Here is a 15,292-nt window from a genome sequence, read left to right on the forward strand (position 1 = left end):
GATACTGTCTAACATAGCTTTTTCTCCTAAATGTGCTGGACTATGTGCGGTATTAATAATGACTTGAACCATAGAGTCGGGGAGAAACCATGTGGCTCTACCCTTCGTTAACCATCCTTGATCTGTCTGGACCCCTCCTTGTTCGGACCATTTCTTGATTTCTTCAGGAGTAGCATGTAACTGTATGTCTATGACATCTTGTGTAGGGTCTTTAACTGTCATACATGTAATCGGATCTGGAGTGTGTGTCTGTGTCGGATTAACTGGAATGTCTGGAGTCTGTGCTGTAAGCTTGGCTGTGCGATCTGCTAAATCGTTACCTTGAGAAATAATGTCAGTAACTTTCGTATGTGCTTTGCACTTCATGATGGCGATAGATGTCGGTAAATGTATGGCATCTAACAGAGCTTGAATAAGGAGACCATGCTGAATCTTGGTTCCATGAGAAGTCATGAAACCTCTCTCCTGCCAGAGCACTCCGAAGTCGTGTACAACTCCAAATGCGTAGCGTGAATCTGTGTAAACATTAACTTTCAAGTTCTTGGCGTGTATGCAGGCTTGTGTCAGAGCGACTAGCTCTGCTGCTTGAGCGGACAGGGTGTCAATACGGTGTGTTTCAATAACTTCGGTGTCAGTAGTCACTGCATACGCGGCGACTAGTTCTCCTGTACTTGTTCTCATACATGAACCATCCACATAAAGTGTCAGGTCGGGGTCTGGTAACGGAATATCTGTCAGATCTTGTCTTGGCTTTGTCGTAATATTAACTACTTCCACGCAGTCATGTGTGGCAGAATTCGGAGTAACTGATGGTAACAGTGTAGCAGGGTTCAGGATGTTGCAGCGTCTGATTTCTATGTGTGGCTGGAACAGTGTCAATTCATAACCTGTTAAACGTGCAATTGTCAAGTGCTGAGTTTGTGTTCGGTTTAAAAGAACTTCCACGGAATGTGGAACTTGTACTGACAAGGAGTGTCCTAAGACTATGGAATCACTTTGTCTGATAGCTAGTGCTGTGGCTGCAACTGACTTGAGGCACGCAGGCAGAGCCTGGGCTACAGGATCTAATGTGCTCGAAAAATAAGCACAGGGCTTGTATTGTCCTGCTTGATCTTGTGTGAGAACAGATAATGCTGTACCTTCGCGTTCAGTGACGAAAAGTGTAAAAGGCTTACTGTAGTTCGGTGTCGCTAGAACTGGAGCTTGGCATAGGGCTTTCTTTAACTCATTGAAACTAAGTGTATGTTCAGATGTCCAAGGGAGGACAGTCGATACGGCTGCCTCCTGTGTCGTTAACTGTATCAGTGGCTTGGCTAGAAATGCATACTGAGGAATCCATTGTCGGCAGTAAGAAGTGAGGCCGATAAAAGCACGTACCTCCTTCTGGGTCTTGGGCTGAGGAAGACTCGCTATTAACTGGATACGGTCTGGTGTCAACTGCCTACCCCTCTTGGACAGTAAGTGTCCTAAGTAGACCACTTGCTGGACACAGAATTGAAGCTTCGAAGGGGACACCTTGTGCCCCATCTCGGCTAGGAAATACAAGACTGTAAGAGATGCTCGCTCGCAAGCACGTTCAGAACGGGCTGTGATCAGGAGATCATCGACATACTGGAGCAGGGCAGTGTCAGTTGGCATGTGAATGTTGTCTAGTTGTCTTCTAAGTGCTTGACTGTAAATGCTAGGGCTTTCTGTGAAACCTTGAGGAGCGCGTGTGAACATATAGCTCCTTCCATTTAAACAAAATCCGAAAAGAAACTGGCTGTCTGGATGAATAGGGACACTGAAAAACGCGTTCTTGAGGTCGATTACAGTAAAGAACGTGGCTTCGGAATCAATGGCTGTCAATAGGGAAGAGATATCTGGAACGACTGGGTACTGAGGAATAATACATTTATTAAGTTCTCGTAGGTCAATCACTAATCGATATACTGGGGGTGCATTTGGATCAGTACGTTTCATGACTGGAATGATCGGGGAATTGCATACATTGGAGTCAGTTTCTACAACCACTCCTTGAGCCATGAGCTCGTCAATAATTTTGGATAAGGCTGCTACAGCCTCAGGTGGCAATCTGTACTGTCTGATTCGTGGTAACACTACACCTGGCTTGAGAGTCACACGATAGGGTGTGATTTGCATATAACCAACATCAGTTGGACCTTGCGCCCATAGATGCTGCGGAACATTAGACAATCTGGGATCAAAATCTCGTAATACATAGTGACCCTTAAAGTCACGTAGGAACAATTGTATTCCCTCTGGGGAACAGCATATAACTGCACCTAACTCTTTCAGTGTTTTAATGCCTAATAGGTTTTCTGGACATGACTTAGTAAGTAACAGATCAGTAGTGCGGGACAATGGACCTACTTCTAGAGTAACTGGCTTTGATATTTCATTTACAATGGGTTTTCCTGAAAATCCAAGGGAAACATTTCTTGAGCCTGAGAGCGGAGCCCCTGGAACTTCGGCGTGACTAATTGTGGTCCTACTTGCCCCTGTATCAATCAAAAACTTTCTGTCTTTCCCTAATACTTGACTGTGAACATAGGGACCTTCTTGATCTACAGGTATCTCGATGAGAGGCAAGCCTACCTCCCTCTCTAGGCTGTTTCATGAATACTGCTGGTACTCTGGATACTCAGACTGTGCATACTGGTACATCTGCTGTGTAACGTGCTGTGTTGCAGCAATAGGCTGCGGTGCTGTAACTGTCTGTTGTCCATTCTGTGGCTGAGGAATCTGTGAAACTTGTTCGTGTCTAGGCGGACGTGGTCTTTCTTTAGTCTTACCGGTAGCTATGTTGTGTTTCAGAACTGCACACTCGTTTATAAAATGACCTGGCTGTTTACAATAATTGCAGTTCCCTTTAACGGGAGCTGCAGGATGACTGGCTTGATTCGGACCCCTCTTCTGACTGTCTTGAGGAACAGATTGTGCAACTAGTACTTTCATTTTCGTGTCTTTCATACGTTTTCTCTCGTGTTCTTGTTCTTCCCTGATCCTATTCTGGTGGTATTGGAGCATCTGCAACATCTGGGACGGGGTATTAGCTTGCCAGGTACTTTCGACTTTCAAAACTCGATTTTTAATTTGTGGACTTGAATTCTCGACTAATTTAGTAACAAAAAGGTGAGGGTATGACTCACTACTTGTCTTGAGGCCACTGTTGATGCTAAAACATTTCTCAAATCTAGAATAAAAATCACTAATGTCTTCGTCTTGTTTCTGTTTACAGGCTGAGATTGCATCCCAGTCTTCTTTTCTAGTTGTCAATAATCTGGGTAAAACTTGTATTAATAATTCCGGTAATTCTTTACATTTCGCTCCAAGACCGGTACCTGGTACTCGTGCCTTGTCTTCAGCTTCTAGAACTGCCCAATCGATCTTTTTCTCTCCCACCTCCCATTCTTTTTCCTTGAGCTTTTCATACACCCCTGCGGGCAGCAGAACCTTTAACATTTTAATTATATCTGGATACGTGTATTCTCCCATACGGAGCATGTCTTTTAATTCTCGGTGGAACCCTGCTGGATCTTTATCATGACAGGGAATTAATTTCTTCATCTCTAGGAGTTCCATCTTTGTAATCGGAGTGTAAACAAACACTCGTTCTAGTTCGCCACCCGTTCCTCTAACTGGGTGGACTTCTCGTAACGGATTCTGTCTCTCTATGTAAAATGGTTTACTTTCTGGGGGTGAGACATGAACAAAATGCGGATTCAAAAACGTTCTATATTTGTGACGCTGTTCTAGAATGACACTAATTAAATCGGTACCTAAACCTTTCCATCTATACTGGAGTAGCTCGTTCAGGATATCGTGTAACGGACCTGGATCAGAGTGTTGACCCTCATACAATGTAATGAGGTGCTGAATCATATACATACCCGCCAGTCGTTGCTCGGCTGGGGGCATTTTCAGAAACATTTGTGCCACTATTTCGTCTGGAAAAGTGGTAGAATCAGTAATCCATCGGACTGCTGATCGAGCTAGTTCTTGTTCATGCATGGTACTCAACTCACTGTAACCGATTCGTGATTTCAGAATGTGATCGGTAGCTTGAAACACTTGTTCTAGAGAACCTTGTTCTGGTACTGGATGATGAAAAATAGACTTGTGTTCTAGGCGTAAATGGCGATCTGGAAATCTAGATTTTCCTACATACGCTATTCTGTCGGGATTCTCGTCGTCTAACTCTTCAGGATCAGAGTTACTTTCTTTCTCGCTTACTTGTGCTGCTTTACGCTGTTCGTGTAACTTTATTATTTCTTTACGGATTTTCTTGTACATACTCTCCATAGCACCGACGGTCTTGTGCTTACCCTCGGCTATATTATCACTCCACCTTGTCAGGGTTTTCATTTCAGCCGGATCTTTAGACGGGTAATCTTGTTCTCTTATTAGACAATTGATCAGAAACTTTAATATCATGAGCTGGGTCTCAGCTTTCCTTTGAGACATGGCCTCGCCAATGCTTTCTGGATCATCCCCTGTACGGATGAAACGATATATTCTGTCTAGATCTTCTTTCATATTCGGTAGGGTGACTAGATACTCGGCCACCTTTCTTACGCGGAATGAATATAAAACCATATTATCCTCGCCTGGGACTGGATCATAGCCGCATTCGGCAAGGGATTTTCTTATTTCTGCTACAGTCTGATGTCTGGGCGTACGCTGTGACGCTTGCATATGTAATTCGGCTGTCGTTAAACGCTTGTGTGGCGGCGGGGTTTGAGGAGTACCTCCCCCTGCGGCCCCTAAACTAGAGTCGTCGACTGATCCTCTTCGTACTAGTGTGGCAGGAAATTGAAATGCGGGCTGAACTGGTATGGTGGGCTGGACCTGGGGGACCGTAGCAGGTACTGCAAGGGGTACCCCGGTGTCTGGAAAAACGGGAAGTGCCTGATTTACAGGGACTGGCGGAGCGCGAACAGGATTTGCATATTCTGGGACTGTGTCGTCCAAATAGGACGAAATAAAAATATCAGCTGCGGTCTGTTTGTGACGTAGCTTGGTCGGAACTAATGGTGGCGGGAAATTACTGGATGCCTCTGGGGTCGCTTTTGGCAAGCCCTCGGCAAGGAGAGGATACATACCCCTAATAAGGGCATGCCTCTGTCTGTCTGACTGTTCGGCTTTGACTTGTTCACCTATCTCGATTAGTTCTTTTTCTTGTGCTCGTTCTAAGGATTCTCTACTTAATTCTGACTTTCTGATTTCTTTTTCAGTTCTTTTATGAGCTTCTTTGCGCCATAACTCGATGGCGTCTTTCTGTGACTGTCTGGCTTTCTTTTTCCATAATGCCTCTTCTACTCGCATGATGCACTCGGCATCCCATGTACCCGATACGGGCCATCTATACTTTTCTTCTAACTGTTTGGTATAATCTACCCATAAGTCTAGATACAAAATGGCGCTTATGCCATGCTTCTGATACATAAAATGGCCTGGACTGTCCCTAGGCGGAACAGGAACTGCTGCTTCCAGCAGACCCTTTCTAGTTTTTAACTGACGTAACTTAGAAAACAAGGGCATGACTGGACTGTAATCTAGACACAATACAATACACAATGAACACGATACTTATTCCCCATTCATACCACGACATTAAAATACATGAAGAACATTTAAAAATAACAGTTCGGACAGAATACTACCTGGAATACGGAACACAGAATACATGATTTTCTCGAGAACAGAACTGACTGGAACAGAAACTAGATGCACTGCTGAAACAGTACGAAACTTACCGGTCTCATAAAGAGACACGTCAGGACCCGCATCCACCGAAGTGGACACTTCGTTTGTGGGTCTGTGTACCACCAACCCACGGACCAGAGTCAATTAAATTGACCCTGTCTAGATACTACCCCAGTAACGGTACTCACCGGGCAGCAAGAACGGAAGGCCTCAGACTGGACTGGACTGCTTCGACGCCGGACGGACGGACTTCGGACTTTTGTTACGGGTGGACCTCCGGATACCTCGGACCTTGGACTCTCGGCTTGGGCTCTGGTCGGGACTCGCCGCGTTCCTCCACCGTCTCGTCTGGATGCTGGACCGCCTCCTCCGTCTCCTCCGTGGGCCTGAGGGATACTTGAAGCAGAAATATCTGCCGATGCGCAGAAGAGTTCCGTCACGACTGCAGAGGGTCAGGGGGTCGGCGTGGCTTCACCGACGCGTGGGGAAAGGGCAAGTCCCTGTTCGGGCGCCATTATGTGGTAAATAAATAAATAATACCCTATTTTTGAATGAATAAATGAATAACAGATAGCTCAATAAATAAGAGTCAAGATTCGAGGTAGTAGGAGTTTTGCAGGTTTAATACAGCAAATACAGGAATAGGATGGCAAGGCCCAGCAGCGCTGCCGGGGTCAGGATCGGGACAAGGGAATAACTTTTTAATAACAGTGCATGAGCATATATACATAACGCAAACACATAGCATTACATTGCAATAGGCGTAGCAGTGGGTGGAGCAATAGGCGTGACGTGTAGCAGTCGCGAAAGATAAGGGTGAAAAGAGGTGTAACAGGGCGTATACATAGACATGTGATGCAAACGTAACAGAATATGTCATGAATGGGGCGGAAACCATGGAGGGGGCTATGAACTCTGTGCTAGGAGCAGAGACTGAAGTCTGGAGAGTCAGGGCGACATGTACCTAAACAGTATCTAGTATCTGATGTTTAGAGAACATGTTGATATAAACTAGAAGTCAGGAGGGGAAAGGCTAACTTGATTCTAAGACTGGACCATGCATTATTCTACATGTAGTGCGTGATGGAGAATATTAAATGACCATTAAATGCAGTATTTCTCTAACGTGGAGACGTGAAGGCTAGACAATGACGGAAACTATTGATGCGATTCAGTAGCTTTAGGAATGCAGAGAAGGAGGACTGAACTGATAACTGGAATCATAACATATTCTTGGCAGACTCAGAGGCAGAGCCAGGGTGAGCCGGGCACTGCGAGGCAGGAAGTAAGTGAAGGGTCGAGGATACAGGTGGGGGCTGTATCGCTCCTCAGCGAGGCTTCAGGAGACAGGAGCCGAATCTGGTGTCCAGGCCCTTTTGAGGCCTAGAAACGGGGACTTTATAATGGAATAACGTGCACACTGAGAAACGTGGCAACGTAACTTTACATAGGCCTGATATTCGTAGTATTCACGAGAACTGGAAACTGGCATACTAGAGGTGGACACAACTGTAATTGCGTCATTAATCGAACATAGGGAATGCATATGCATATTTAATCATGGACACATAACATATGATGGATGACACGTAGGGACACAGAACATGGCAAAATTTACTTTTCCACACCTTATGAGTCCCCATTTTGAGCCTCTCCACCCTGGTTTCTTCCAGGTCCTCTCCTGAAAGTTGGCTTTTTTGATTCCCATCACTTCTCCAAGTACACAGGTATAAGATTGTCCTCCGTACTAACCCTAAATTTCTTCCTAAGGTGGTTTCTCAGTTCCACCTGAACCAAACCATAGAACTCCCTGTATTTTTCCCTCAACCAGCGTCGGTAGCAGAAGGGAGGGCCATCTCCAAATTAGGCATTACCATCTGGATAGTCAAAAGCATCCAATCATGCTATGCAAAAGCGAACAGAAACTTACCTGTACTTCCCAGGGAATCTTCCATTAGCTGACATCTCAAAGTAGCTACGTGGTCTCTTCCACACACCTTTACAAAACACTATAGTGTGAATTTCATAGCCCATCAAAATTGGTCAGGCAGTACGCTGTACATTTTCTAAAGTACTGCAACACCCACAGTTTAGCCACCGCTTTTGGAGGACTACTATACAGTCTATGCACAGCATGTGTATCTACAGCCACACATGCCTCAAACAGAAAATGTTACTTACCCGTTTTTAGCCTGTTCTATATTACTTTCCTCTTTTGTATGGACATCTCTCTATACATCACTTTGCTTTACATTCTATACTCACCCGTTTTCCGGTGACAACAATCTAACAATGGGGTTGACGCTCATGCTCATTACTAGCAAAAGGAGGAGTGACCAAACCTCGTGACTGGAAAGACTTCTTTGAAGACAATGTGCACACATATGGGCCCAACACTAGATGGTGGGAGTATGCACAGCATGTGACTCTGCAGCACTACATGCCACGAACAGATGCCTATTGGGTAAATAACATTTTCATTTATGATTAATGAATTTTCATTGGAGTCAGGAGTTTCTGTGTTGATGATATCCATTCCACGATGAACTTGACGTGCTTAGTCAAGTTGCTTCAAATGCCGTTTAAAGTAAGTTCTTGCCTTTTGAAGAGAAAAGGACATAACGTGAGATTTGAACAGCTTTGTGTTTTTCTTCAATGACTATCCTTTGAAGGCCAGAGCCTGTCGCATTCAGAGTATGTCACACTTTCCAACCAGGAATCAATGTACCTTAGGTTCTCAACTTTATAGAAAAAATCTCAGGTAGTTTACACTATGAATTAAACCCAATGAAGCATTGGCCCTAGAAATAAGATAGGCTCTGTCAATAAGATAAGTCAACAAATGGACATTTTGGATATTTAATATTTATTGCTATTGGCCCGGATGTATTTTATTTTTTTTGTTTTGTGTTTTAACATGAATTTAAAATGCGCTAGTGTAATAACTTCATCTTTGTTTAGACATTTTCTGGGTAAATGTTTGTTAATAGTTTACGTTGATTTTTTTTTTTTACTTTTACAAGAAATTGATGGGAGTTATTTCAAGCGAACAAGGTTCAAGGTAATCATGGGGGCTTTCAAGGTTTGGAAATGGTTCATGAAAAACATGGAATTACCAAGAGTGTCATACTATACTCCGTTCAATGCACATAGGATTTTACCAGGCATTTTTTCTGATGTAATGGCTAATAAGTGGCAGCAAAAAGGTATTAAGACGCTAGGACACATGGTTAACATAAATGGGAAGTGTAAATCTTTTGAAGAGATCAAGGATGAATATTTACTGCCTAGATGGTACTTTTTTAAATACCTCCAAATACGGGATTATTTAACTCGAAGGGGTGGAAGTTTAAATCAACATCAAGTTATTGAAGAAATACGTAGATCAGCTAAAATTGGAGTAATTTATCAATCCTTGATCTCTGCTAAAAAAGACGACACAGATAGAGTGCAGTTGAAATGGAGAGAGTTGTTAGGTGATTCCGAGATTAATGTAGAAGATCTGTTAATCTTGTCTAAGGAAGGGCTCATGTCGGCAAATTTGAAAGCTCAGTTTTTTAAGTCACTATATGATTTATATTACACGCCCAAGAGAATGGCGAAATGGATAGTGGGAAGTCAGGGTAAATGTTTCCGCTGTGGTGAGCGGTACATGTTTTTTATAATTGTCTTAAGTTAAAGGGATTTATTAAGCACCTGGAAAAGTTTATTTCTTCAGTGATTAAAACAACGATAGTTATTTCTCCAGCAATGATGCTGTTAGGAAAAATACAGAAAGACAACAACCTGGACATACTTTTTCCACACCGGCATTTTATTTTTTTTGCAATGACAGTGGCACGCCTCTGTATCGCCAGGGAATGGTTACAGAAAAACCACCGGACTTTCTGCAATGGCGTGCTAAAATGCTGAGCTTATATAATTTGGAGTGGAGTTTATTTTCAATCAAAGGATCAAGGAAAAAAAGACTGGGCATCAAATTTGGGGCTCCTTCCGAGACTATTATGAGTCATGAATTTGTCTCTCTTGAAAGCTAAAATATAAATAACTTGGACTTTATCTTGGACTTTACTATTGTATGATGTATAGGCTGAAAGTCAACTTGAGACGTGTTTGTTAGTTTGCTGTGCTAAGAATAAAATAAAATAAAAAAATAAAAAATATTTTTTTTTTTACATTTTATTTTAGGAACCTCAAAGGAAGGGGAAGAAAGTGCTAAAGAGGCAGAAGAAGATTCAGTGAAGGAAATCTTGGATGATATCCCAGAGCATGAAGAGGATTATCTTGATTTAACGCTAGAAGAAGAGGGACTTGTTATTGCAGAATATTTATCTTACTTAGAGAGTGTAGGAGCTGCAAAGTCTCCACAAGCCTAAACATAAAGATAAGGATACGTTCTACTTTTGATAAAGTAAATCTTTGATACCTGCACCATCAAACTGTTTGGGCTTTGATATTTGGTTTTATAAGCACTTGGATTTGTTTCGATTTTATATGTAGCACTTAATTTTGCAAACCTTGCCTGGGTGTGTTCATTTGTAGTGTCATCATTTGTTGATTTTAAATGTGTGTCATCTCTTATGCATGCAGATTAAAAAAAATGTATGGCTCCTAAAATTGGATACTGATGCAAATGTAATTTTGTACTGCAACATGCACTTTGAATTCAAAGGAATATTTATGTGGACTTTTCAATGCCTGGTAATTAATAGCCTCATGTGGTGAGTACAACTAGATGAATTCAGCAATTCAATATAAGCCCTCAAAAGTACTTACTGCAGAACAGAGAAGAGGCAATTAAAATAGCACCTTACAGCCCATGTCATGGCAAGTGAAATGTTGTAAATGTTTCAAGTGGCCAGCCTGAAGCTTGTGTAGCTTGAGCCCTTTTTGTTGGAGGGTCACTGTATGCTTTACAGAGCTGTTAAAAAAAAAAAAACAAGATTGTAATGGGTTAAAGAAAACATGAAGTCCTGTGTGACAATCTATATCGAGTTGCTCATGACATTATAACCTAACTTTCATTGCTAAATGATGTAAAGCATCCTGGAGATTTGTACGATATTTGTTTGGTGTAATGCCTGACCCCTCAAGACCTTGTCCTGCAAGATTCTTCTTATGAAAATAGCATACCATTGTTGAAGATTTTTCCATCTTGTTTTCATGAGCTCGAATTTGGTTATTGGCGCCAATCGTAGGGGTCTAAGTAAAAATATTAATTTCAATGTGTTAAAGATTTAATTTTGTTCTTTTTGCTTATTAATAATAATGATTGTATACCTGTCCTTAGAGAATTGCGTAATGTGTAACAATATTCATGTTTTTTTTTTTATTTGGGCTCTTATTTTGAATTGTGTATAACACACCATGGGTTTGTATTTCAAGTGTGGCTGTAAGAAAAATGTAATTGTTTAGTCAATTTGTTTGAACAACCCATTCACACATCACTGAGAAGTAAAGATCTAAGCATATAAAATATGCCAATCGTCATGTAATAGTAACTTCAGAAATCGAACTGAAAGGCATGTGGGTATGAACAAATTGCAGTCATTTGCATCCCAGTGAAGTGAAAATGCTAAACATCTCCAAATTAGCTATTTTTTTTTACTTTTTGCATCGACAAGTTATCTTCATCCTATCTTGAAATGAGGGTCACAATTGAAATTAACCGAATATTTTCATTGCCTGTGATTTCTAAGCCACTTTGATACTATTCTAATTTTAATATATTTAAATATGGAATATAAGACTGACTACGATAATATTTCTACTTACTGCATGATCTTTACTTGTTTTATCTATTGTCTGATGAAAGGCTTCTTATTTATTTACTGAATTATATTTTTGTACCAAATCCGAAGCCTTAAAAGTAAATAATACATCAGCAGTGATTTGATTCCTGTAATGACTGAGAAAATGTAAGTTTCTCGAGCAGGGTATGAGTGTCAATTGAGAAATCAGACCAAGACTCAGGAACACTAGCAACACAGTATTAATCTATAACTGATCAAAGCAAGACTACTAATTGAAAACATTAGTATAGAAATATTGAGAAAATATGCAATTTTCCACTATTTAGTGTTTTTAATCACCACATATCATTTGTGGACTATTAATGGATCCACAATGTTGCAATAATAAATCATTGTCCACTTAAAGAATGGTCTTTTTTATTGTACACTAACATCTGGCAGTATGCAGACTATGTATTCTTGCATTTGTTTATTTGTAGGTGTTTGAGCTACCAAATTATATTAGTTCAGCTTAGGAAAATCTGGTTTTGCACAAGAACTTTTCTCCCTTTTAAGGTTTAACATCTGCTCTTTCTAACCAGATTTTCTGTCAGTTTTTCATGCTTTTTACAAATTGGGCAGTCATTTACGAAGCATGAAAATAACATAGATGAATAAACCGATTAGTAATTTTAAAGACTGCTAATTGACGGATGAATAATTTATTTTTGTTGTATAAGATTGTGCGTAAGCCTTTTATTTGTAATTTTTGTTAGATTTGTTAGTATGTTATATTATGATTTATTTGAAATAAACAAGTTGCATTAATAGCTAAATGGGTTTTTGACCTATGAGTGTTTGATTTTGTTTTAAACGCTGATGGGAAATTTTCTTTACTTTGTGATTCCTCCCCCCTGTATTGGAAGCATGTATGCTACACTTATGTTTTAGTCAAGTGAAAATCATTGACTGAGTAAGGACAATTCTGCTGTATATAAGTCAGATTCATCCAACAGACATTGTACCTTGCCCACTAGACCACACCAATAAAAACAGCCAGTAATGTTCCTATATATCATCTTTTCCTTTGCTTCATTTCCATAATCTCTTTGAAAACCCATTTATAAAGTGTAGAGAGAATCGAGAGGCCCTAAGAAATTAACTTGTTCCAAGCCTGACCACTGTGTGATCCATTGTAAATACACCTAATCAGTACAGGAACGTGATAAACGGACACAGCTCATACTCAAACTCCCACCCAAAAATATTTTTCTGCGCATGAAAAACAAAAACAGTGATTATGTAAACTGGCTAGCTGAACGTTATTCAGTTGGATTCAATCAATCGACAGAATCTGAAGTCACAACTCTGGGTTTATGATGTAACACTCTATCAACCATTTCTGTACAAAAAAAGAAAATAATACTAAAAGTGCTGCTACAAACATCTGACTTAAAATTTGCTGCACAAATGCTTTTCATTTCCTACATTAACCATGGCAATGACACCTTGTTGAGCAACACAAATAAATTATGAGCACCCTAGTAAATCTCCACTGTACAGCCGAACTAATATCCAACACCAAAAACGCTTATTGCATTACATCCTGTTTTAGGGACTTTGACTGGCTCCCCTGAGATGATTCAATCAAACTTAAAACGATGTGCATAATATTAAAGTCTTATATCGGCAACGACCAGAATACCTCCATCAAGCATTGAAAGTCTCTTGTCGAATGAAGGATCTGAGGAGGAAGGACACTTCCACATTTGAAATCAAAAGTAAAGATTAACCAGCAAACAGCCTCAAATCAGCCTTGGTTCTGCGCAACCTTCACCCTGTGGAACTCACTTCACAATATACTTAAACTTTAATTAGAGAAGTAACTCGCTCCACTTAAACAGTGCCTCCCATCCTCTCTTCATGGCTCCTCCCAGGAGCCCTCTTATTCCTTTCCTTTTCATTTCTCCTTCCCACACTGCTTCGCCCCGCATACCCTGCCTTCCATTTGTTTACATTCCTTCACCCTCTGTTTTGAGCACTACCCTATATGTCTTTTCCTTGTTGCTACAGCATTTGTTGGGATGATGCCTCTAAGCGTATTAATCTGTGTATTAGTTTATGGTATGAATGAGTTATTAGCTTATTTGTAAGAGATCGCCATCGCAGAGTTATTCTTTTTACAGTACGCTGACACCTGGTAGATTAACCTGAGTTTTATCAAAGTGTAAAATGTATTTTCTTCTCCTTTAATCAAGCCTCTGGATGGAGGCTAATTACGTGCCACAAACTGTTGATAAATAAGCGATTTCTGCGGGGGGAGGAGTTGGAGTTCCTATATGTTACAAATGTAAAATTGGAATATCATTCACTCTGATGTAATTTGTGCAAAAGTTTTATGAGGCATTGATTATAGTGTTTTATACTATTTGTTTCTTCTAATCTAAGAATAAAACGTTGTAAAAAAAGACTGAATGGTATGGCTACAATTGTCTATTTCACAGGACTAGTTAATGGCTTTCTGTGTTGTTCAATATTATTGTTAAGGTACATATTGGAATGTAAACCTTTTTTCTGGTATAGTAAGAAGTTGAAACACTTAACGGTTCAGTGAATGTTTGGCCATTTGCATCGTGAGGCAATGTAAATTAAAGCTCCTGGGACAACGTGCCACCGCCCTGTCTTTGTGGCTTACATTAATTTATCACTCATAATTGCAGGAAACTTTACACTTAGTACGTCATTCGGGGCCTACAGTCTTCACGTACTCTGTTACTCTCAAGAGCCCTTCCTACCCAGAGTACACTAAACAGAGTTTCAGTCAGTAGTCAAGAATCTTTATTCGGCTGAATACCAGCCATAAAAGAATACAGCTTAAAAGCAACATTTCAAAGAATTTGACACATTAAAATTCTACCAACATAATCAGTGCACAAAGAATCATTTCCCAACGATATTCCGGAGCCATACTGCAGTAGAAATATACTTATAAATCATCAGGCCGGTAAAGTCATCGTTTAAAAGGAGTAAATAATGTAATGCCGGTCGACACTTTATTATATTTGAAAATCTTCCCAGTGGTATTGAAAAAGAATGTCTTGGGTTGGTGTAAAGTTTGCAAAAAAACATAAAGTGCAGGGTGATTTGTGTGGACTCTGAATCGCGTTGGGCACAATTCTAATTTACCATCACAGTGTGAATCTCGTGGGTATGAGACCAAGAAATGAGAGCTAACCATCCTAAACCTGATCAGATAGAACATTTTGACATGGATGAAATAAAAAGAAAAGTAGTGCTCGGTACCTAGGGAGCTGACTAAAAGCGAATGCTCAACAACCCTTTTTTAACCAAATGTGTTTATGTTGAGGCCATTTTTAGATTCACCCAAAAATTCGGCTCTCAACCCATAAAAGCTATTACAGATATCTATAAAGCATGTACATGCGCTGTTACTTTGTATGTTGCCGGAGTTTGGGGTTGTTTATATACCTTGGGTTTACAGATAGCTGAGAACATGTTCTTGAAACAAGTGCTGACAGTCTCTAAAAGCACAAATGCTACTATTTGTCATAATGAATTGGGTGTAACCCCATTGTCTTTTAGTATAAAATTAGCTCCCTTAATGCTGTGTTACAATATCTGGGTAAAAGAGGAAACCGCTCTGATTCGCGCTATAATCTCGGATTGTTTGAAGTTGGATTGTGTGAGAAAAATCCCTTGGATTACACATATACAAGATCAATTGGGAAAGTTGGGACTGTTTGACTGTTTTGATACCCCTGGAAACATAGCCAAAATCCCAAGAACCAAGCTGAAAAGGGACTTTCTCTCCTATTTGTACCAAGTTAGAG

The 15,292-nt window shown here is 40.5% G+C and overlaps 1 protein-coding gene across 2 annotated transcripts in view; it reads left to right on the forward strand.

Moving 5' to 3' along the window:
• The window catches only part of NUB1 (negative regulator of ubiquitin like proteins 1), a 310,162-nt gene extending 297,881 nt beyond the window's left edge, over positions 1-12,281 (forward strand). For both annotated transcript variants that reach the window (XM_078663212.1, XM_078663213.1), the window contains exon 15: positions 9,898-12,281. In XM_078663212.1, coding sequence (XP_078519338.1) covers positions 9,898-10,085 — 188 coding nt within the window. In that variant the 3' untranslated portion in view covers positions 10,086-12,281. The remainder of the gene's footprint in view (positions 1-9,897) is intronic.
• The last annotated feature ends 3,011 nt before the right edge of the window (positions 12,282-15,292 follow it).

This window comes from Lissotriton helveticus, chromosome 10 (genome assembly GCF_964261635.1).
Source record: "Lissotriton helveticus chromosome 10, aLisHel1.1, whole genome shotgun sequence".
Taxonomy (NCBI): Eukaryota; Metazoa; Chordata; class Amphibia; order Caudata; family Salamandridae; genus Lissotriton; species Lissotriton helveticus.